The sequence below is a fragment of the Mesoplodon bidens genome, assembly GCF_964165515.1.
Source record: "Mesoplodon bidens genome assembly, chromosome: 4".
Lineage (NCBI taxonomy): Eukaryota > Metazoa > Chordata > Mammalia > Artiodactyla > Ziphiidae > Mesoplodon > Mesoplodon bidens.
Genome location: NC_138160.1, coordinates 155,178,628 through 155,201,694, shown reverse-complemented (window position 1 = coordinate 155,201,694; position 23,067 = coordinate 155,178,628). Strand labels below are relative to the sequence as shown.

General features: G+C 42.1%; 1 protein-coding gene across 2 annotated transcripts; it reads right to left on the bottom strand.

Annotated features, from left to right (window-relative positions):
* Positions 1-1,007: 1,007 nt before the first annotated feature.
* LOC308615512 (uncharacterized protein) lies at positions 1,008-21,998 on the bottom strand. 2 transcript variants are annotated; one of them, XM_081230982.1, is made up of 4 exons: positions 21,759-21,998; positions 16,601-16,727; positions 15,568-15,663; positions 1,008-3,072 (listed from the first exon to the last, which is right to left on the bottom strand). In XM_081230982.1, the coding sequence occupies exons 1-4, from the start codon at positions 21,981-21,983 to the stop codon at positions 1,505-1,507; spliced, it is 2,016 nt and encodes a 671-aa protein (XP_081087108.1). In that variant the 5' UTR covers positions 21,984-21,998; the 3' UTR covers positions 1,008-1,504. The 2 variants fall into 2 exon arrangements, with proteins under 2 accessions (XP_081087108.1, XP_081087109.1); XM_081230983.1 differs by lacking the exon at positions 15,568-15,663 and having other exon boundaries at positions 1,009-3,072.
* Between the last annotated feature and the right edge of the window lie 1,069 nt (positions 21,999-23,067).

The following is a 23,067-nucleotide window of genomic DNA, read 5'->3' as shown; positions in this document are numbered from 1 at the left end:
TTTTTAACTGACTCCATCAATTTCAGGATAAAATCCAAACTACTTTTCATGGCAAATAGGCCCTTTGCTATCTGGCCTCTGCCTTCTACTCAGACTTTAACATCTGCCATTCTCCTGCTCATTAGTTCTATACTTGAGTTTCCATAAAGGTGTCATGGTATTACTCACCTCTACCTCTCCTATTTGGAATGCTTATCTCATCCTCTGGAGAGTTCTTATTATTCTTTCAAAACCTGGCTCAGGCATCATTGCCTCTGGAAAGCTTTCTCTGATGTCACCAGGTTTCCTTGGTTACATTCAATCTCTCCTTCATCATGTCCACATCTCTACAACTTTCTTGCACTGCAACATATTGTCACAACCTATCTATCTGCCTGTTAAAACAACCACACTTACATACAGTGACATAATAATTTGCTTTACTCATCTGATAGTCCTCCATCCCCTTTCCTCCATTCATGGCTTCTTGAAGGCCTGTGACTTTTTTCTTAAAATTCCCAGTGTGCAGTCCCAAAGCTGGGACTCAAGCAACCAACCAACCAAACTACTGAGTTGCTTATAAATTACTCCTTTTGTTTTCTTAAAATTGTTTGACACTAGAGAACACCAAGTAGGAAAAACATACTCTTTATTTCATGAAGTGATTGATGTACCTTTCAATATTTTGGCACATATGCTAGATTCATTAAACTACTTTTGACAGCCCCTTCTGCTGTGAATTTAGAATATATGTTATTAAATATATATGTATAATATATATTAAATATAATTTAATAGCTTTAAACTTGAAAATTGCTTATTTTTCCATTTAATATACTTAAGATGACAGCTCACAGTATATAGCATGTATAATTTCATAATAAATGACTTCAGAGAAAAAAATAATTCTGAGAACAGAATTAAAAATTGTGTAGAAAATTTCCAATTCACAGCAATTACTAGAACAAAGGAAGAGAACAGACTTTTATTTCTACTTTCAAATGAAATCCAGACACAAAGTATGACATCAAGTCACGAAAAGGACAAACCCCAGAAAGTCAGAGGTAGTTTACAATTCATTTTTAACTTTCATTTGGTCCTTTTCTCTAAAAATGTATAATTTCTTTGACGACATCTTTTATATACTATTACAATGTCAGTTATTTTTTAAAAAGTATTAAGTTTACAGTTTAACAGGAAATCCAGTGCACACTTCCCCTCATCACCCAGATGTTTACAACAATGACATATGATATGCAGCATGCGATGCTGTAGAGAAAACAATTACTTTACAAATGCCCAAAGTCAATGTCTCCAGTCAGGAATTCTTCATTTTAGGTTATTATAAAGTGTCTGATAGGACTGAACAATTTCCACTTTTCTCATTATCTATTACATAGGTTTATCCTTGGAATTTATTATTTGATGACTAAATCGTAGAATGGCTTTTCATATCCATTACATTTATTACATCACTTTCATGTATTCTGATGAGCTTTGCTTTCAGAATGTCACACATGCAAACCTACTTTCTAGGGGTTCTCTTCAATATGAATTGTATGATGATTAGTAAGAGATGACCTGTGATTGAAAAGTTTCCCACATGTATTACATTCATAGGGTTTCTCTCCAGTATGAATTCTCTGATGGGCAATACGTGATGAGCTTTGTCTAAAAGTTTTCCCACATGTATTACATTTGAAGGGTTTCTCTCCTGTATGAATCCTTCGATGTTGAATAAGAGCTGATCTTTGGCCAAAAGATATCCCACATTCTTCACATCGATATGGTTTCTCTCCTGTGTGAATTCTCTGATGATTACTAAGGGATGAGTTACACCTGAATGTTTTCCCACACTCATTACATTTATAGGGTCTTTCTCCAGTATGCATTCTCTGATGTTGAATGAGAGCTGAACTTTGAAGGCTTTCCCACACACTTTACATTTACATGGTTTCTCTCCAGTATGAATTCTTTCATGAATAATAAGTGTTGAGTGGGAACTTAAGGCTTTACCACATTCATTACAATTATAAAACTTCTCACCAGTATGAATTATTCGGTGTCTGTTAAGTCGTGAAATAGAAGTGAAACCTTTTCCACATTCATTACATCTATAAGGCTTTTCTCCAGTGTGAATTCTTTCATGTTGAATAAGAGATGCACTCTGACTGAAGGCTCTCCCACATTCACTACATTTAAAAGGTTTCTCTCCTGTGTGTATCCTCTGATGATAACAAAGGGATGAACTAGACTTAAAGGTATTGCCACATTCATTACATAAATAGGACTTCTTTCTGGAATTCATTCTCTGACATCCAGGAAGGGATGTGTTGCAACTAGATGCCTTCCTACCTGGATTATATTTATAGAGGTTTTCTCCAGCATGGATTTTTTGATGTATAAAAAGGCCTGACCTTCTGCTGAAGGATTTACCGCATTCTTTACATCTATAGGATTTCTCCACAGTGTGTGTTCTTAGGTGTTTATAAAGGGATGTACTGAGAGTGAAGGCTTTCCCACATTCTTTACATATATATGGTTTCTCTCCAGTATGAGTTATTTGATGTTGAATAAGAGCTGAACTTTCGTTAAAGGCTTTTGAACAGTCTTTACATTTAAACAATTTCTCTCCACTATGGTTTTTCTCATGTTTACAAAGGGATGAAGTATTAGTGAAGGTTTTCTCACACATACTACATTTATAACGTTTCCTGGCTGTGTTGATTTTTTGTTGATTAAATAAATTGGAATTCTGTTTGAAGCTGTTTCCTTGTATTTCACATTTTGGTGGGTTTTTTTCTCTGGGAACCATCTGTTGCCTAACAAGGACTGACTTTGGGCTGAAGTTTTGGCCAAATTCAGAATTTTTATGTTTTCTTTCTACAGTGAGGATTTTTTTGTGAGCGACTGAAACTATCTGAACACTTTCTTTTTTCTTCTGCTTTTTCTCTAATCTGTCTTCATATTTGCAGGGGTTTTCTAATTTGAAGTCCCAGGGTCCACTCCTTTTGGATCTTTTCATTATCAGCTCCTGAAATGAAGAACCTTGTGTTTCAGTTGACTTTTTGGTTTTATAACTGTTCTTCCATCCTGGAAGGGAAAGAAAAAACTGAAGATGTTCCATGTGATACAGCATTTGGCTACTGAGACTAATGTATAGACTGAATAATGATGGTATTTAAATAAGGTCTTGGTATATGGCCAAAAACAGTAAGAAGAAAAACTTAGGAGATTTAAGCAGTACAGAGAAACAATCAACAGGAGTTGAGAACAACAGGGTGGAGAAAAGATTAAACAACACATTTAAAGAGGGTGAGTGTAAGAGTGATCAGAAGAATTGGCTAATGGAAAATGGAGAAGAGGGATTCAAAGGGGAGCCATGAATTGGAAAAGGCAGTCTGGGATCAGAGTCCAAAGCCTATGATAGAATCCTAAATTATCTTCATGACATTTTTCTTCTTTGTGTAATCATTCCTAACCTGGAAAGTCTTCATCCCTTTTCCCTCATGCCAAATTCCTTTGTATCCTTCAGATTCAGTTCAAAAGTTAGCTCTGAGCCCCTTCTTGACTGTGAGTTTCCATAGAGCATTCCTGTTATTATAGGCACTCACCACAGTGTTAAAAATATATATCTATATATTCTATATATGTAATTATATATATCTATATCTAAATATTTTTCACTTTCCTTTTCTACCCTAATGTTCTCTGCAAGCAGATTAGCATGCCCTATTAACCTACAGATCCTCCTAATGGCATCTGAACTATACACAAAATGTTTGTTTTGTTAACCTTCCTTAATAACTTATATATACCTAATTTGAACAATGTCAAATAATCTCAATTATTTATATATTAATTTCATACACACACACACACACACATACACACACACACACACAGGGGATTCAAGACTTGCATGAGAAGTTGCCTTCCAGGACAGTACATTATACAAGCAGTGGGAGGGTTTCAGAGCCAGTTCAAACAGGAAGTAATTACTGAATTAATCTACAGAGGTGCCAACAGGTAGGCATGAAGCCAAAAGTTGCAAGATAAGAAAGCAGCCTTGCTCATTTATCAAGCAGGAGATGCTATGCAAGCAGCACAGAAAAGAGTCAAAGATCAATAAGACAGGAATAAACATAAAAAGGTAAAAAGGGCTAACATGATAAGGTGGTAAAAAACAGAATTAAATTCAATAAATTTTAAAGTTGGGTAAGGACACAATTCATTGAATATTAAATTCTGGTGGGGAATAGGTATACATATATTTTGGCATTTTCTCCTGGGCTAGAGTTACCATTTAAAGGGCTCCTTTGCAACTCACTGTATTTTGAGATTCCTATCTGACATTCACTTTCTCACCTGTTTACAGATTCTATCTGCTTGGTGAACATAATATATTCTGCTTTTCTCTTTTCTTCTACCAGTGTTAACTTCTCAGTTTCCTTCATGAGTAACTTTCTATTTCCACTTTAAAACTGCTTTCCCTAGGGTTTGGGATTTTCCCCCCAACTCTACACACCCTCTCTGACTAATTTTATATGCACCCATCTTTACTATTTTTTTAAGGCACTGATATTTGCCAAGCCGAGCAAGTGAGAATAACACTCATTTTAAAATACATATATAGATAAGTATCAATAAATCACTCATTAAATTAGGAACCACATCTTCTGGAAGAGACCATAATGTGCATTTTGTGTAATAGCTCTTTTTCACTTAGCCAATCACAAAACCTATCTGCTCTCTAATCTTTACTATTTAACAGAAAGAGGAGTTCTTTATTTTCTGTTCAACACCTTTCAATTTCCTTTTCCATCTAAGTCTTGCTTAAGTGATCCAAATTTCAATAACATTATTTGGGCACAAGTGTGGGAGGCAGTGGTAAAAATGGAGTACTTTCATCAGTCATTGGTTCTAGGTTACTACACGAGCTGGGAAGAAGATAGCAAGATTCCAAAATTTTGGATTGTAGTTTATAAGGCAAAGTTAGAGACCCTGCCTTAGGTCTGTATGTAAAGACTGCAGTTTTACAACCAACAACTTTACTAGAGCCCTGAGCACTGGGCTCGGGTACCTAAATGGTACTCTGTTTCTCATGCTTTACTGTTCCACCATAGACTCCTAACAAGTCTCCCCACCTCAAATCTTGCTGTCAATTCAGTCTCCACACTGTAGCCACAGTAATCTAAAATCCACATCTTACCATGTTGCAAACTTCTGTAAGATCCTCCAACTTATCTTCAATGATTTGTATATAAGTAAGGTCCAGAGTACTTAACATGGTCAACAAGGTGTTTCATGATCTGATCTTCATTCACCTTGGTACTCATCTCCCTCCCCTGGTTTCTTACCATGTATGCTGAACTACATGCAGTTTCTGGAGCACTACATGTTTTTTTCTTATTTTGTTATCTTTGCATATGCTGGAGACATCCTTTCCATTCACAAATATTTATTAACTGCCTACTATGGACCAGGTAATGATCCACAACTGCTGAGCCTGTGCACCTGGAGCCCGTGCTCTGCAACAAGGGAAGCCATCACAATGAGAAGTCCACACACCGCAACAAAGAACCCACGCTTGCTGCAACTAGAGAAAGCCCGTGCGCAGCAATGAAGACCCAACGCAGCCAAAAAAGAAAAAAAGCTGAAGAACTGAAAAAATTACTTAGGCATTGTAATACTAGAGGGCAAGAAAAGGAAGAAAAGCAGAAGAATATGGTGGTCCAGAAGCCAAAGGAAGAAAGTACTCCAGTGAGGAGGCAATGATCAACTTTGTTAAACAATTTAAGAATTAAAAACTTAACCCTGATTGTGCCAAGATGGAGACTGTTTGGGATTTAATAACTGCTTTTCATGGAATAGTAAGGAAGAAAGCCCTACTGGAGTGCACAGAAGAAACAATGGGAGGTGAGAACATGGAGACATCAAGTATAGAAATGCTTTTGAAAAGTTCTGTTTAAAGGAGAATAGAGAAACAGGACATGGGGAGTTTTTATTTTTTAATGGAAGTAATTATAGCTACAAGGGTCCATACCAATACTGGGAAACTCACCTCGACTCTACTTCAAGTGCCAATGCCTTAGTCCAGAATGGGACTAATAACTTAAAACAGTCATGTTTCCCAATGAAGGGGACATGAGTCCTGGATTATGGACATCCTAACTGTTCTTTATGGTCTGCTTAAAGTTTTCTGTAGGTCTAAGATGTGTCTCCTGAAGCGCAGTTCAACTTTTGCTCTCTCCCAGAATCAAGCCTGGGCCTGAGCTAACTCATGAACAAGGTTATGACTTAGGTCAGAAGTTTAGAGTACAGGTGATTTTGCCAATGACCACCGCCCTGACTAGTTCCTGTCATTAGGTCTAGTTTCTCCTCCCTTGGTGCTTATGAATCTCTGTGAGTCTCTCTTCAACCTTCTCTCCCTAGATGATTTCATCCACTCCCACACCTCCTATCTGAATGACTATCCTGAGCCTCAAAACACTTTACAGAGGGATTTCCAGCTGCCTGCTAGACTCTTCATTTGAGTATTTTTCTTCAAATTCAGCTTGTCCAAATCCGAATCCAGTGCATTCCTTTCAAACTCTTTTTGTGTTTCCAAGTTCTGAATTATATCATAACTTCTTCAGCTCCTTTGCCATGAATTCTTAGTTCCATCTCAGAAGCTTCTCTCCCCTGCATTCCAAGTCTAGTCAGTCATCAAATTCCCTTGAATCTCTTCACTAAGATGTCTCTAACAACCATCATTAATACATCCAAGTTCAGGATCTCCTTACTCAATAGTGACTATTGCTATTGACCTTCAAGTTGATCCTCTGACCTGTTTCTCACCTTTCTAGTATTACTTCCCACTGAACTTAACCTTCTTACTATATAGAACTCCTCTTATTATTTCAAAAAGCACTGACTGCTCCTTATTTAATTCATTCATCAAATACTTAAAAAGCACCTACAACATGTCAGGCTCTATCTTAGGCATGTGATCCACAAGACATTCCAGATCTGGTAATGAAAAGAAACAGTTAACTTCTTTAAGGAGCTCCCAGTTTGGCATTAGAGACAAAAAAGGAGAAGTGTGGTCATTTATACAACAAAAACACAAGACAGAAATGGATGAAAATGTGAGCTTACAACAACATCCAAACTACCCTCAGATAGTAGCAAGTACAAGCTGGGAAGGCGTACTAGTGGTGGCCAGAATTTGGGGGAAGAAATGTCTAAAATGGGATTTTAAAGGATTAGCCATAGATTAGATGGAGGGATAGTGTGAGGGCTAAAGGCAGCATCAAAATCTTTGAACCCAAGCCAACTTTCCAGACCTATATCCTTCCCACCTTATCCTACAGGTGGTCAGATTCAAAATTATTCCTATAAAAATGTCACATGCATTTGCAGTCTCATAAGGTTTTCTAGAGTCAGAGAATTGAGGGAGCTATATGCTGAGAATTACACACAACACCACGATGGGGGCAGAACTACACATCTGTAAATGTATTCCAGAATGCCTGTGTTGGTGAAAAAGAGAAATGCTGTTTTAGAAATTCTGTTGTTGGTAATTCTGATTTTTAACGCTTTTTATTATGGAAGATGTTCAGCATGTACAAAAGTAGAGTGAATTGTACAATGAATTGCCAAGCCAGCATCAACAATCACTAATGCTGTTTCATCTATTACCTTATTATGGGTTGAATTGCATCACCCAAAAAAGATATGTTGAAGTCCTAATTTCCAATAACTCAGAATATAACCTTATTTGGTACGGTTAAGTAACTTTGCAGATTCAATCAAGTTGAGATGAGGTGATTAGGGTAGGTTCTAATATGACTGGTGTCTTTATAAAAGGGAAATTTGGACACAGGCAAGCACAGAAAGACCATGTCAAGATACCCCAGGGGAACACCAAGTGACAAGAGAAGCAGAGACTGGAGTGATGCAGCTGCAAGCCAAGGAACAAGGACCACTGGCCACATCCAGAAGGTAGGGAGACGCAAGGAAGGATTCTACCTGGAGTTTCAGAGGGAGCATGGTCCCACAAAACTGTGAGACAATAAATTTCTGTTGTTTAAAGCCACACAGTTTGTGGCACTTTGTTGGAGCAGGTGAGAAAATTAATACAACTCCCTTACATCTCTTTCATTAGCATATGCTCAAGTACACTAACTCCGTATTATATCATTTCATCAATAATACTTCAGACACATTTCTCAAAGATAAGAACTCTATTTGTAAACATAACCACATATTTTTATTATAACCACCAAAATCAACATTATTGTTTGAAGTTATTTTTGCCTGTAAGGCATTAATTACATGTTCTTCACCCAATTCCAATGTGGTGGTGGGGGGGCGGTTTCCACATCAATAATAAGCAATTCTTGGATACCAACTGGGTGTCCTCAATTCAGCTCAACTCTGACATTATCTACCTGGAGATAGCATCATATCCCACAGGATAAGCGTTCAGTCCTACAAGACTGCCCCCTGCCTCCCTCAGACACCAGTCACAAACCCAGGTTATCATCTGTACTTCTGACCAACTGGCTATAAATCAGAGGTTCCCACGACCCCCTTCTTACGTTTGGTTAATTTGCTACAGTGGCTCATGGAACTCAGAGAAACATTCTGCTTACTAGATCACCAGGTAATTATAAGAGGATATAACTTGGGAACAGATGGAAGAGATGCACAGGTCAATGTATGGGGAAAGGGCATGGAATTTCTAAGCCCTCTCTAAGTACACCACTCTCCCCAGATCTCCACATATTCATCAACCCAGAAGCTTTCTGAATCTGTCCTTTTGGGTTTCTATGGAGGCGCCATTATAAAGGCATGATTGATTAAATCATTGGCCACTGGCAACTAATTCAACCTCCAGTCCCCCTCCCCTCCCTGGAGGTCAACTTTCAAACCTCTAATCACATGATTGGTCCTGGCAACCAGGCCCCATCCTAAGATAGGGTCCAAAAGAAACCTCATTAACATAACAAAGACACCGTTGTGGCTCTCATCACCTAGGAATTCCCAGGGTTTTAGGAGCTCTGTACCAAATATATATGTCTTATTATAAACCATAATATTTATATAAATCACTAAGGATCTTTATTCAAGCTGCTGTGATTTAAAAGCATTTGAGATTATTTTTCTCTGTGACTAAGCCAACAACCTGAAACACAATTAGGGTCATTTGTTTCATTTTGCTTTCAATATTTATGGAACACTTTTTCATTTTTGTTTAATCTTGTTTTATAATTTATAATTTTTTTATTTTTTTGCGGTACTTGGGCCTCTCACTGTTGTGACCTCTCCCGCTGTGGAGCACAGGCTCTGGACACGCAGGCTCAGTGGCCATGGCTCACGGCCCAGCCGCTCTGCGGCATGTGGTATCTTCCCGGACCGGGGCACGAACCCCTGCATCGGCAGGCGCACTCTCAACCAATGCGCCACCAGGGAAGCCCTATAAAACATTTTTATGGTTCCAAAGTCAACATTATAAAAACAAGATACCTAAAAAAATTCTACATTCTATCCTTGTTCTCTCAATACTTTTTCTTTTCCTTCCTTCACCTTATAGGTAACCATTTTTATAGATCTGCTTTTATCCTTTTTTATTTGGCTTCTCTATTTTTTTTAATATAAGCAAATATACACTTTTTCTTTTTTGGTATCTCCTCCTTCCTTTGATAAAACTCCTACTCTCACTGTTCTGTTCTGCACTTTCCCCTACTTAGTAATATTATCACCCCACAGTGGAATTTACAGAATTCTTCCTCATTCTTATTTACAGTGAGAATTCCACCATGAGAATGTCCCTCAGCTTATTCAACCAGATTCCTTTGATGGACAGTTGGATTAACTCTAACTGTAATACACCAGGACATCATATGGGTACACGATAAAGGTACAGCTTTAAACCAATATCCATATTGCTAATTAGAAACCATAGCATTTATAAAATTCTAGCCCAAACTGGACCCAGTGGGCTAACATTATCCAAAGCCACATACAACCAAAATCACCTCTTCTGCCAGCCAAGAAGAGAGCTAGCTGAAGGCCGTAGAACTACTCCTTAGAATGAGGAAGCTCTTTATGTACTGACATGGAAAGAGTTTCAATATATATCAAGAGAAAGGGGCAGAATAATGTGTGCTGTATAATATAATTTGAGTGGACAGAGAAAAACAAGAAATATTTGTTTATATTTGCATAGAAGAGCTCTCCAGCTACTGCCTCCTTGTCACATCTCACCTTGTCGTATCCCACACATATTCATCTCCTCCTGCTCACTCACCCCTCATGGGCTCCATTCTGGCTTCTGTCCTTACCATTACTCTAAGGCAACCATGACCTTCATGTGACAAAGGCAAGATGCTCTCTTCAGTCCCCACCTAACTTACCTCTCAGCAGCATCTGATAGTGACCCCTCATTTTCCTTCAGATGCTCACTACCTAAGCTACAGTGACCCTGAACTTAACTCCAAATTCTTCTCATGTTCCACCAGCTTCAATCTCCTTTGTGTGCTCATTTTCCTCTACCTGATCTTTAATCCTTGGAGTTCCATAGGTTTGAGTGCTAGGCCCCTGATTCTTTTCACTCTGTACTCTTTCCACAGGCCAGCTTCAACTATAAACATACTCTAGGCAAGACTTCTCTACTCTCCATACCTAATTATACAAAATCCAGCTTAAAACAGCAACTTGAGTGTCTCAAAGACAGCTCAACTGAATTTATGATTATTTCCTCCCCCCAACCTGTACAACCTTTTTGTCTGTAATTGGCACCAGTTCTGAATCAAAACTTTAAAAGGCATCCTTCACACCTCTCCCTCCGCTAATCAATTACCAAGACTTGTTTATTCTGCCATCTAAATATGTCTCCAGTTCATCTACTTTTCCCTACCTCTACTGATACCATCCTTTATGAGACTTGACTTCAATGACACTAGACTCCCGAGTTTCCTTCTATAGTACACCTTATCCTTGTCTTCCCTATGGGTTCATTTCTCTCTGCCTAGCCATGAAATGCCAGAGTTCCTCAAGATTGAGTCCTAGGCTCTTTCTTGCTCTTGCTGTACTCTGAATCCACTCCACAGGCTAACTCAAACTCAGCCACTGTTTCAATTATCTTTAGTGACAGGGTCTCCCAAATTTACATTTAATGCCCAGGGTATATTATAAGGTGTGAAACTCCAAATCAAACAGGCTATTTGACATCTCCACTTGAATAACTGGGTCAACCAAAGACAATTTAAGTCATCCAAAACCATATTTATACCATCCCCCAAATCTGATCTCCTAGCACCACTATCTCAGTGAATGATATCACTGTCCATCCCAGAACAAACCACAAAACAACCACGCATCCTTGACAACTCCATCTCCTCTATCTTCCATATCTAAACCATCTCCAAGTCCTGTTGCTTTTATCTGCCAAATATCTCTGCAACTGGTTCCCTTTTTTCTGTCTCCATCACGACTACCTAACCAAGTCATTCATACATTCACTAACTGGAAGCTGACTCTGACCAGACACTATTTTAGGTACTGGGGACATGGGAACAAATGAAACAGACAACCCAGCATGGGGGAATTTACAATCCAGAGGAAGAGCTGATAATAAATAAATATGTACTATTTTGCAGTAATAAGTACTCTGAGAGAAAATGAAGCATGGTGAGGGGATAAAGAATGTGGAGGACAAAGGACCTGTGTCCTGTGGAGGACAAAGAACAAAGGATGAGCTGTGTCTAACTGACAAAGTGCCATCTGAGCAGAAACCTGTATAGTGTGAGGAAGTGAGTCAAGTGGGCTCCTGGCCATCAGGAAGAAGAATGGTCCAGGAAAGGAAAAAGCAAGTGCAGAGGCCCTGAGGTGGGAGCCTGCTTGGCCTTCCTGATGAACTACAAGGAGGCCAGGGTGATTAGAGTTCTCCAATGAAGGGCAGAGAGGAAGGAGGTGAAGGCGAAGAGGTAGCTGGGGCCAGACCACAAAGGCCTCTGAGGGCCACGCTGGGGGCTTTGGATTGTGTTCTATGTGATAGAAGCCACTAGAGGTTTTGAGCATGCGAGTGAGATGACCTGATCTATCTTTTAAATAGACCATTCTGGCAGCTACAAGGACAGTAGATGTTGGTGGCAGGAGAGGACCGCAGGGGATGAGAACAAGACTAAATCAAACATAGTAAACAGGGCTACAGAGCATTTGGGCTCAACTTTCACCTTGTAAGAAATTCACTCCTTAAAATCACTGCATGTTATTTCATTAGGCTGCCGCTATAACCCCTACAGCACCTTTCTGCAAATTAGAAAAAGACCCCTACTCTCTGTGCAGATGAAGCCCCAGCAAGTCTCGGTGAGTGGAAGGCAGTCCACAAGCAACCCCTTAGCTGACCACCCTTCCAGGTTCAGTCTGCCCTGAATTCTTGCATAAATATAACAAAGGAAGAGAAAAAGACAAAGAAAGAAAAACACCTTTTCATTGGGGGTAACTGTTTACCTAGATCATCCCTGGATTTTAAATTTTTTTAATAAAAGAATATTTTCATGTTAGGAGTAAATCAAACTCATGAGACTTTCAAGTTGATTGAATCACATTATTCTTATTTTATATATATATAACTTATATACATAATATGCCAGAATAGTGATTAGACTTTGGGCTCATTTCTTAAGTAACAGATTCAGATGAGATGTGTACCCTTTGAGCCATTTCCTCCCATCTCTCAACATGAAACATACAGATCCAGGGATGACAGTTTGTTTTCCCTTTTTGTCTTGTTTTTCCTATTTGTGAGTAGTTTTGAAGTGAAAATTATATTTTAAAAATACACTTGGAGGCAATTAGAGGTTCTAGGAGTCCTACCCTGGAAGCATAAGCTTTTCTGTCACCGGCTGTTCAAAGGGTTGGTTTTTAGTTCTGGTCTAGAGTTAATGATCAAGGTACTTCCAAGAACATCCAGGTCCCTCACCTAAGCTCACAGGGAAGTGAGCTCCCCTTGGAAGGGAAACTGTTCCAAGGGCACTTTAGTCCAGGCAAATGGGAGACTTGCCAGGGGTGCAGGAGAGACACAACCACACGCCAGCACACCCAGGACGCCCCATCTGACTGTCTCCTTTGACCAAAGAGAGGAGGTTCATCCCATCAAGAGAAATGCACACAATGCTTGGCTCTGATGGCCTTACTTCCTCCAGACACCCACTCAGAGTTTTCCTTTGGGGACAGTTTCCCAACCCTGAGAAGGACTTGACATCACCACTAGGTGTCTTCAGGGTCTCTCTGGACAGCTTTCGACTCCAGTCATACTTTCTATTCAGTTTAATCCAACTAACACTTCACTCAGGAAGGGGGACTCCTCATGGATCAGAGGCTCCCGAGGCAAATGGAAAGGGAACAATTCTTCCGTCTCTTCCTTTGATCTTCCACGCCATACTCAGTCCACACCTGACGCCCCTCCTAAACTCTCCACTGGTTTCCTGCTGCCTGCGTTCTCTGTTTACTTTGTGGTGGTCTCTAGCAGTTCCCACAAAATTAGAATATTTCTCCCAAGTGACAGTTAAAAGATATAAGGAGAGATAAGTGTGGTTCCCACCTCAAAAGATCTCACATTATACGGGGAAGAACGAGCTCTACTATAGGTGTGGGTGCTTTAGGGATCGAGACAGCCTGTCCCACAGCCCTTCTGCTGGGCCCGCATTGTGAGGGGTCATCAGTGACTCGTCTGGACCCGACAGCAACCTCAGACAAGTCCTACTACGTCTATGGCAGGTGGCTCCACATTGGTTGCAGGCTGATCCTTGCAGAATATAAACCTGGGCCCGTGGCCAGGGTACTTCAACTCCTCAGAGGCTATGCCTGGCTCTCAGGTCCCGGCCCCCTCTCCCTGCTCCCGTCTCCACATGCCGGCTTCCTTTGTCTGGACTCTCGGACATGCTCTTCCTGTGCCTGAACGCTTCTCACAATGTGGGATCCGGCCCTTCCTTGGGAAGCCTTGCCCACAGCACCCCTCCTGTTCCACGTTCTCACAGCACCTGCAGCTCTTCCCCCAAGGTCCTCACCGGAGGCTGTCATTCCACAGCCCTGTGTGCGATTAGCCTCCCCCTCCACTGAGCTCCGCCAGGGCAGGACCTGCATCCTTCTGTCCAAGGTTGCACTGCTGTTTATCACGGGACAGGAAAGCAGTGAGCGAGGCTTAGAACCTGCTCCCCCATAGCCCTGGCCTCCCCAGGTCAACAGCTCTCAGACCTCAACTTCCATGACAGCCGAATCTGCCCGTTTTCTCCTCTGGTGACTTCTTCTCAGGCTCAGCCACAGATTCTTCCTTCTTAACCCACCTCATAAACACTGAGGTTTCCTGGGACTCTGTCCTCTCCTCCGTTCCCTCATCTGCTCAGCTCAAGGCTTCAAATGCCACCTTTGCACTGATGGCTCCCTGACGTCCCTGTTGAGTTCTGACCCTGTTTACCTTCTACAGCTGTCCACTGGTGACCTCTACCCATATTTCACTAACATTTCAAATGAAACCCATCCCACACCGAACCTGTCCTATACCCTTAATAAAGGGACCTCTCCTCTTTCCTGAACTCACTGCACATGCCTTCCTCCAGGTAATGTCTTGCCTACATTATGGAATAATCTCCAGAAGGTTCCCACCTCTTCTTTTTCCTCACTTCAAATCTAGGACCAACAGTGTTTCCAAAGTAACCATTCTTATTTAATTGAAACTGTGTAATAAGGACTCATGAATATATTCTCTGTGAAAATTTTAATAACATTGCATGTAACTAAAGTCCCCTTTCATCAATGCCCATTCTCAGTCCCAATCCAAATGTAACTAGTTACCAGCTTAGGTGTTCCCCGACCTTTCTCTCGGCACTTACACGCACATAATGCATATAGACAAACACCCACGTAATTTTCTTTACACATAAATGGCGATATGTCATAATAATGCACTGAAACTTGCTTTAGTCCTTCACGTAGCTTGGAGCTCCGCCCACACCAGTGCTGCTGCTTTCTGACTGTGGTGTTGTGTGCCAGTGTAGGGACCTACCTCAGCTTCTTTAGCCTTTACTGAAGTACGTTTAAAGTATCTCAGACTCAGACTATTTTTTCTAAAATATCAACCATACAACTCTTCTGCTTGAAACTCTTGAATTATCTCCAGTCAACCATGGACAGTTCCCATCCCTAAGAACTGTACCAAGGCACTTCATAGTGTGGTCCCCACCTGGCTCTCTAATCTCATTTCCTTCCTCATCTCTTTCTTTTCCCATATACCCTGAGCTTCAGTCTGAATGAATTATCTGCAGTTCCTTAAATGCACTAAGTTTGCTGAATGAAAGCATGACAATGTAGCCCTCCTCTGAAACAACAGGAAATAACAAGAGAAAAGATCCTGAGAGATTCACTTGTGCAGTAATTATCAGAGAAGAAGAGGAAGCTTGTGACTCGGGGCCTTAGCATCCCTTCTCCAAAACTTCTTGAGGACTGAGAACGTGCAGAAAATTCCCTGACCAACATCTCCGAGTTGCACATGCACTCATTTACCAGACTGCTGCCTGCAGACATTCCCCACCCACTCACCTAGAGAGTAGCCTCCAGGGCTTTCTTTCTCTACCTTCCAGGGATCTTCTCCTTGCTGCAACAGGGAGATCACCTCGGATTTGGAATATGGGAGTCCTGCTCATAGACCAAAAAGAAGAAAAAAAAAAGAAAAAGAAAAAAAAGACTTGATTTTGCCTTGACACAAAGAGGTATCTGAGATCTGAGCGGAAAACTCTAAGGATGATACAGAGAACTTCTGTGGGATTCTCCAGTTGTGCCCCCACAATGTGAGGGGTGTGTTAGGGTAAAAGCAAGGGGCAATGTAACATTTAGTTATATGTTAGTGAAGTATGATAAACATGCAGACTTGATTAACAGGGTGCTAATAGCTTTCTATACAAGAGGGAATATGTATATACTGTTAAATGTATGTTAAATGTACAGATTAAATTAATATTTGTAACAGGTATCTGTGGAAAGGATTATGTACCAAGTAGCTTGTTTAAAATGAGAAAACACTATCTGACTCCCTTTGAAAGATGGCAGCAGTCAGCAAACTATGGGTCATAGGCCAAATCTAGGCCACTGTCTGTTTATGCATGGCCCTTGAGCAAAGAATGGTTCAAAAAAAAAGAGAAAAGGAATATGTTACAGAGACTATATGTGGCCCACAAAGCTGAAAATATTTACTCCCTGGCCCTTTACAGAAAATGTTTGCTGACCCCTGTAAAAGAGAATTGAAAAAAGCCAGTGTTGGGTCAAAGAAAAAGGTTGAGGGATGCTCTCTGTTAAGAGATGAGCAAACACATCATAGTTCAGTCATAGTGGGAAAATGTTGCCTGCAGTGAGGGAATTTCTAATGTGCAGCTCTGTAGATTGTCCCATCCATGGGGCAATTCCATACCTACGAGGGAGAAAAAGGTTTTCAGGTTTATTTATGGAGATCCAGTTTGCACAGTGCTAAGGCAAAACTCAGCTAAAGTTTTTAATGACCCAGGGCTTTTACCCAGGAAATCAGATGCTGAGGTATCCCAATTTCTGAACTCTGTATCTACAGGGAAAATTTCCTTACCCAATGAGACAAGGTTACTATAGTTCTCCAGCATCACATCTTGGTACAAGTTTCTCTGAGAAGGAGCCAGCTTTCTCCACTCATCCCGTGTAAAGAACACAGCCACATCTTCAAACGTCACTGACACCTGTAGAGACAAGCATCTCAGCTCACCCAGGACTACCCATCACACAGGGTGAAAAAGGCGGCAGTGGGGAGTAGACGGGCTACCATGAAATGCTTCTATATTATTCTAGGTTCTGAAGGTTCCAGGTCATTTGCTTAATGAACAACTGACCCATGACAAATAGATACTGAGTAGCAGGAAGTATGAACCAGGCCCCGAGTTAACTGCTACAAGAGATGGGTGGAGGTATTAAGGCCATTAGTGGGAGTGTTAATTAGAATAATCTTCCTGTTGGCAATTTGATAACATACATTAGAAGCTTTAAAATGTGCATACTCTTTAACTCTCCAATTACTATATTTGTTTGATAATGAACACTGAACAAAAATGCACATGCAAGGACATTTATCATGGTGTTAGTAACAGCAAAGAAATGGAAACAACCTCAATAATCACTGAGGGAGCTAGTTTAAATAACTGAAGGCACTCTGTGCTCCCTAAAGCTTGAGGACAGTAATAATGGAAATTAAAATAGCTATAATTTATTGAATGCTTTTTTTCAGGCTAAGTACTATTCTTAGAGCTTTATATTAACCTTTAGTGTATATCTTTATTTTATCTTCACAACAACCCTATGAAGAAGGTACTATTATTGTGTCCATTTTACACAAGAGAAAACAAAGAGAAATTTATCCAAGTCACACAGCTGGTATGAAGGGAAAACTCACTCCTCCTGCATGTCTCCGCTACTCTTAATACAACACTACTTCACTTCTGACACCAGATGTGGGGGGGTTTCCACACACCAAGCAATTGTGGGACACCAGCTGGGTGTCCTACAATTAAACTCAATTCTGACACCTGAAGATAGTGTCAGATTCCCACAAGACTGGCCCCCTTTCAATGTCAATCACAAGTCCAGGTTGTTACCTGTGCTGCTGACTGACTGGCTATAAATTGGAGGTTTCTACAACCCTCTCCTCAGGTTTGATTAATTTGCCAGAGTGGCTCACAGAACTCAGGAAAACATTTACTTACTAGATTACGGGTTTATGATAAAAGAAGATATAGGAACTGGCAGGTGAAAGAGCGGCACAGGGAAGGGGTGCACAGCTTCCATGCTCTCTCAGGATTCACCATTCTCTCTGACTCTCTACATGTTCACCAACCTGGAAGAACTCTGAACCCTTCTGGGTTTCTATGGAGGTTCATTACATAGGCATGATTGATTAAATCACTGACCATTGGCGACTGATTCAGCTTTCATCTCTTAGGGTGGTGACAGATGGATAAGAGGGGTTATTGGGGGGCAGGACTGAAAATTCCAACACTTTAATCAAGGTTGGTTCCCCTGGCAATTAGCCCGCATCCTTCGGTGGGGTACAAAAGTAACCTCATTAACATAAACTCTGGTGTGGATACAAAACACACCCATTGTGCCTTCATTGCTCTGAAGTAATTTCAGGGATAAAAAGCACATATTACTAACCACTTAGGAAATCACAAGGGTTTTGGAAATTATGTGCCAGGAACAGGGACAAAGACCAAATATATATTTCGTATTATAAATCACAATATCACAGCTGGTCAGTGGTAGAGGTAGAATTCCAATCCAAGGAACTGCCTCTCAACGCCTATCTCATAGGGTTAAGTAATAAATGATAATCCATACAATGGAGGTAAAGAGTAGTGATGGTAGCACAACACTGTGAACGCACTTAATGCCAATATATTCAAAAATGGATAAAGTGGTAAATTTCATCTTATGTATATTTTATCAAAATAAAAAGCTAACATGATAAAATAAAAAATACATACATACATATGTACACATGTACATAAATAAATAATAAATAAATAAAGGTACACAGACAATTATTCTGAGGGCTGCATACCAAAGCTATGACAATGATTATCTCAAGATGTTGGGGTAAGAGTGATTTTACTGTTTTATTCTCTGAGATTTTTAACATTAACATGCAGTGCATGTATAATAAGATAATTTATTGGCACATGGCAGGGAATACAAGAAATGATCTTTGCCCTCAAAAGAATTTACAATCCAACTGGCAGACAAGAAAAACACGTGAAACAATATGAACAAGAAAAGTGTCGCTGGACAGGACCATATACTATTTCCTCGTTCAATCCTCATTTTAGAGATGAGAAACACAAGGTCCAGGGCAGTTAAGACACCAGGTCACATACTTTACCAATGGCAGAGACAAGACGATAACTGAAGTTTTCTTTTAACCCAGCACTTGGTAGGTATATTCTCTCTCTGGTCTTAAACGTCCTGTCACTGAGTTTTACACACAATTCCACATAGTACTGATGTATCGGCAGCAGGTGAGGTTAGGGAGAAATGTCACATAGGACTCACAAGCAGGGATGGAGAAGATTCTGGGTAAGAGAGCAGCCTGGCTCTGTTGGAATGGAATGGGAAGGGCTTAGAAAACAGTAGCCCAAATATGCAGAGGCAGGTCCTAGCCACAGTCTCAGAAGATCAACCACTACCACATTTCATGGGTCCAAAAGATACACAACATCACATTGCAGAGAACTCTGGTCATTTGGGAGCCAGGCCTGCCCTGTGTTCTGAAAGATGTACCAGAGGAAAGGCTGGATGATAACTAACATGAACTTAGAGGCCAGACATACCTGGGTTTGATTTCAGGTTACCTGACTTCGTTGAGCCTCAGTTTCAAGTGTAAAATGGGGGTAATAACTTCTGCTTCGCTATGAGAGTGAGAACAAAGGTGAAGCCCTCAGGATATTCCCCAGCAATGTTAACTACTATTGTTAGATGAGGATGAGTAAAGGAAGGACACTGTATAGTCATTTCTATCTACCAACAGTAGAGAGATAGACATCATGAACTAAAATAATATCGTTTAGCTACCACAACCACCACATATTGAACATCTACTATGTGCCCGGCCCTGACAAGAATGCTTTCCATGCACTAACTCCCAGGATCCTCTCATCTACCCTCTGAGGTAGGCCCAGTTGTTGTATTCACTTTACAGGTGAAGAAACTGAGGCACAGAGAGGTAAGAAACTGAGGCACAGAGAGGTGGAGTTTTTTGCCCAAGACCCATTAAGAGCAACAGAGGAGATGGGCACAAACCTGGCCATCTGGCTCAAAAGCCCCACTGAGGAATCACTGTATACACTGCCTCTCCACTACCAATATCCCATGAAACTCTCACTGCTGCTTCCTGAGGAGTCTTCTCTCTGCTCTTGGAGTCAAGAGACCTCTCCATCTACATCCCCACCAGCATGGCTATCCTTTGTTCACACAGTGGCTCACCTGGATGGGGTCCCACCCTCATTCTCACAACATAAAGATGAAAATGGCAGGTCAACATCAGTTTTCAAGAGAGTGACAGAAGCAAGGCACATGATCCAGAAAGTTAAGATGGAGAAAAACTAAAAACTATGGACTGGGAAAAGCCTGGCGAAGGTATCATGAGGATTTCTCAGGGGCGGAAAGAAAAAGAAAAGCATTCTGGCCAAGGGTAGGGAGGGGGACACGACTGAGCAAAGGAGACAGGCCAGAAAGGAACTCTGCCAAGTGCGCATGTTTGTTTGTTCTGACCCCATGTGGTATAAGACATGTGACATCTTACCTATCAATTCAGTAATCATACAGTGAATTGAGATTAATGAATAAAAGAATGTCTATTAGAAAAAAAAAGAGAAACACAGGCCATGGATTGGGGGGTTGGAGGCAAGCATTCCCTATGCAATCCACCATCCACCAGGGTGGACCAACTCTTCCAAGGCAGAAGGACATGGGCTCCAAATCCTGGTGAAGACTGTATTGGGGAGAAAACTTCAGTTTAAGTGTAAAATAACAAAAAAAAAAACCATCTATCTCTAAGACCTGAGATGGCAATGAACTCACCTGAGACCTTGCTTCCCTCTGTTCAGTAGCCATGTCCTCTTTCTGGGCAGTTTCACCTTAGGATGGGAGAAGTCTCCAGAAGCCAGATCTGAGAGAAGAAAAAGGGAACCAGGAGGAAGCCCCTTCTGCTTTCCACCCCTCAGAATCAGCAGCTCTGAAACCTTTATACCACTTGAAAATGATGCCAAGTGCCCCCAGAGAAGGAAGTCAGAAGGAACGAGGGCTAGACAGGACCAGAGAGAAGGGCTGGGTCATCCTGGTCCAGGCCCAGCTCTTTCCCTGGCTCAGAGGAAAAGTCCTAGGACTCTATCAGCAGTAGCAGCAACTCCCTGAGCCTCACCGCATGCCAGGCACTACCTATCAATACATCATCGAGTCCCACAGCACAGTTGGCACTGTCAGCACCCCATTTTATAGATCAGGAAACTGAGGGCAGAGTGGGAGCAACTTGTCCCAGTCCACACAGCCAGGGAGGGTGGCACCAGGGTTCCAAGCACCGCGGGCTCCAGAGCACCTGCTCTAACCTCCCTGCGTGCATGTGACAACTTTTCTCCACCTCAAGCATTCCCACCCAATTCCTCCCCCTCCTGTCAAGGAAACAATTGCCAGATTTCTAGAGAAAGCTGCTTTGAAAAGGGAAAACATCAGCTCTCCTATGGCGGGGAGGGGCTGCTGTCTTGAGGAAAGGGCACATTAAACCAAAGACCTGGGTCCAGTCCTGGCTCTGCCACTGGGAGAAGCTGGCGACTCACTTCTCGCGTAAAACAAGCCTGTCACTCGGGAGTGCAGGGGTGATGGTAAGGGGAGGAAATAATTTTCTCACGTTCACTGCCAGCCTGAAACAAATTCAAATGCTGGCAGGCGCTGAGCAGGTAGCGCGCTGGGAACTGGTTGGGAAGAAGCAGGAGGGTGGCTGGGTCCAGCCAATGGGGACGATGTGTCCGACCTGTCTCGTTCAGGGGCACGTCAGTGGGATGGCTGGGTGCGGCAGGCGAACAGAGCCAGGGGTGCCCGGCTCTCGGCCCGCCGGCGCCCACAAAGACCCGGCTCGCGTCTCTTGGGCCTGTGCCCCATGCCCCGGCGACGGATCCTCCCGAAGCCCGGTCCTCCCTCCCGCATCCTGCCTACCCCACGCCGCTCACCTCGCCCAGGCATCGGGGGTTCCGCGGGCCGCAGGCTGGAGGCTCCGGAACTGCCACGGCCGGACAGAAGCTTCCGCTGGGGACTCCACGCGGTGCCGCCCTGGCGGACCTCTGGCGGGTAATCAGCTCAAGCCAACGGCCCACGCCCGACGCCCGACGCCCCACGTAACTCCGGGAGGGGCGGGGCAGGGACAGTCGCGAGCCCCTCTGGGAAATGTAGTCCATGCGAGAACAAAAGATTCTGGGAAATGTAGTTCTTCGAGCTTGTCTGCGAGGAGAGCCCTGGCTGAGCCTATCACTTGTCCAGACCCCATTCTGGGTTCGTGGTCGAGCTCCTTGGGCTGCTGGCTCCTGGGTTCCCGGTTCTTCCAGGAGGAAACCGAGGTTCCTACAGGGCAGTCACTTGTAGCTCTGCATCTGCGTAAATGAGAGCAAGGCAAGTAGACAACCGCCAAGAACAAACCTATTTCCCCGTAAGTCTTTCAACAAGAGTGTATGGAGGACTTCCCTGGTGACTAAGTGGTTGAGAATCCGCCTGCCAATGCAAGGAACACGGGTTCGAGTCCTGGTCCCAGAAGACCCCACATGCCTTGGAGCAACTAAACCTGTGTTCCAGAACTACTGAGCCTGTGCTTTAGAGCCGGTGAGCCAGAGCTACTGAGCCCATGTGCCACAACTACTGAAGCCTGTGCACCTAGAGCCCATGCTCGGCAAGAAAGAGAAGCCACCTCAATGAGAAGCCCACGAACTTCAACGAAGAGTAGCCCCCCTCACACCACAACTAGAGAAAGCCTGTGAGCAGCAACGAAGACCCAACGCAGCCAAAAATAAAGAAAGAAATTTATATTCGAAAAAAAATGTATGGATCACCTGCTATGTGCCAAGCCCCATTGTAAAGGATTTGAAATACCTCAGCGGGCAAAAGAGAGATCATTGCTCTGGAGAAGAGTTTTTGGAGGTGGGGGTGGGGGAAGGAGGTAGAGAGCAGACAATAAGCCATGAATATCATTATATAACATTTTAGGAGATAAGTGTTATGGGAAAAAGTGAAAGAAGAGCAGTGTGGTGGGGATTTGGGGCTCATTTGGGAAAGTGAGTAGGGTGGCTCCTCTCAGGCCTCACTGAGAGAGTTAGAATGGAGGGAAGAGTCAGAGGCAGTGCAGGAGAGGAGGGCCATTTCAGGCACCGAGAAACCAACAAATTTTTATTTTGGTAAAGAAACACATGGCCCATTTAGAAGGTTTGATAAATAAAATAAAGAAAGATGCACTTGATGCCACCACACAAAAATAAATGGTTAACATTTTGG

Excerpts from the sequence above, each read along its gene's own strand:
- LOC308615512 (XM_081230982.1), bottom strand. The coding sequence starts at position 21,983 with ATGGACTACATTTCCCAGAGGGGCTCGCGACTGTCCCTGCCCCGCCCC. Across the intron at positions 15,664-16,600 it reads TAGTAACCTTGTCTCATTGG|GACTCCCATATTCCAAATCC; the intron begins GTAAGGAAATTT and ends GTCTATGAGCAG. Across the intron at positions 3,073-15,567 it reads CCCTGGAGGCTACTCTCTAG|GATGGAAGAACAGTTATAAA; the intron begins GTGAGTGGGTGG and ends TTTCCCTTCCAG.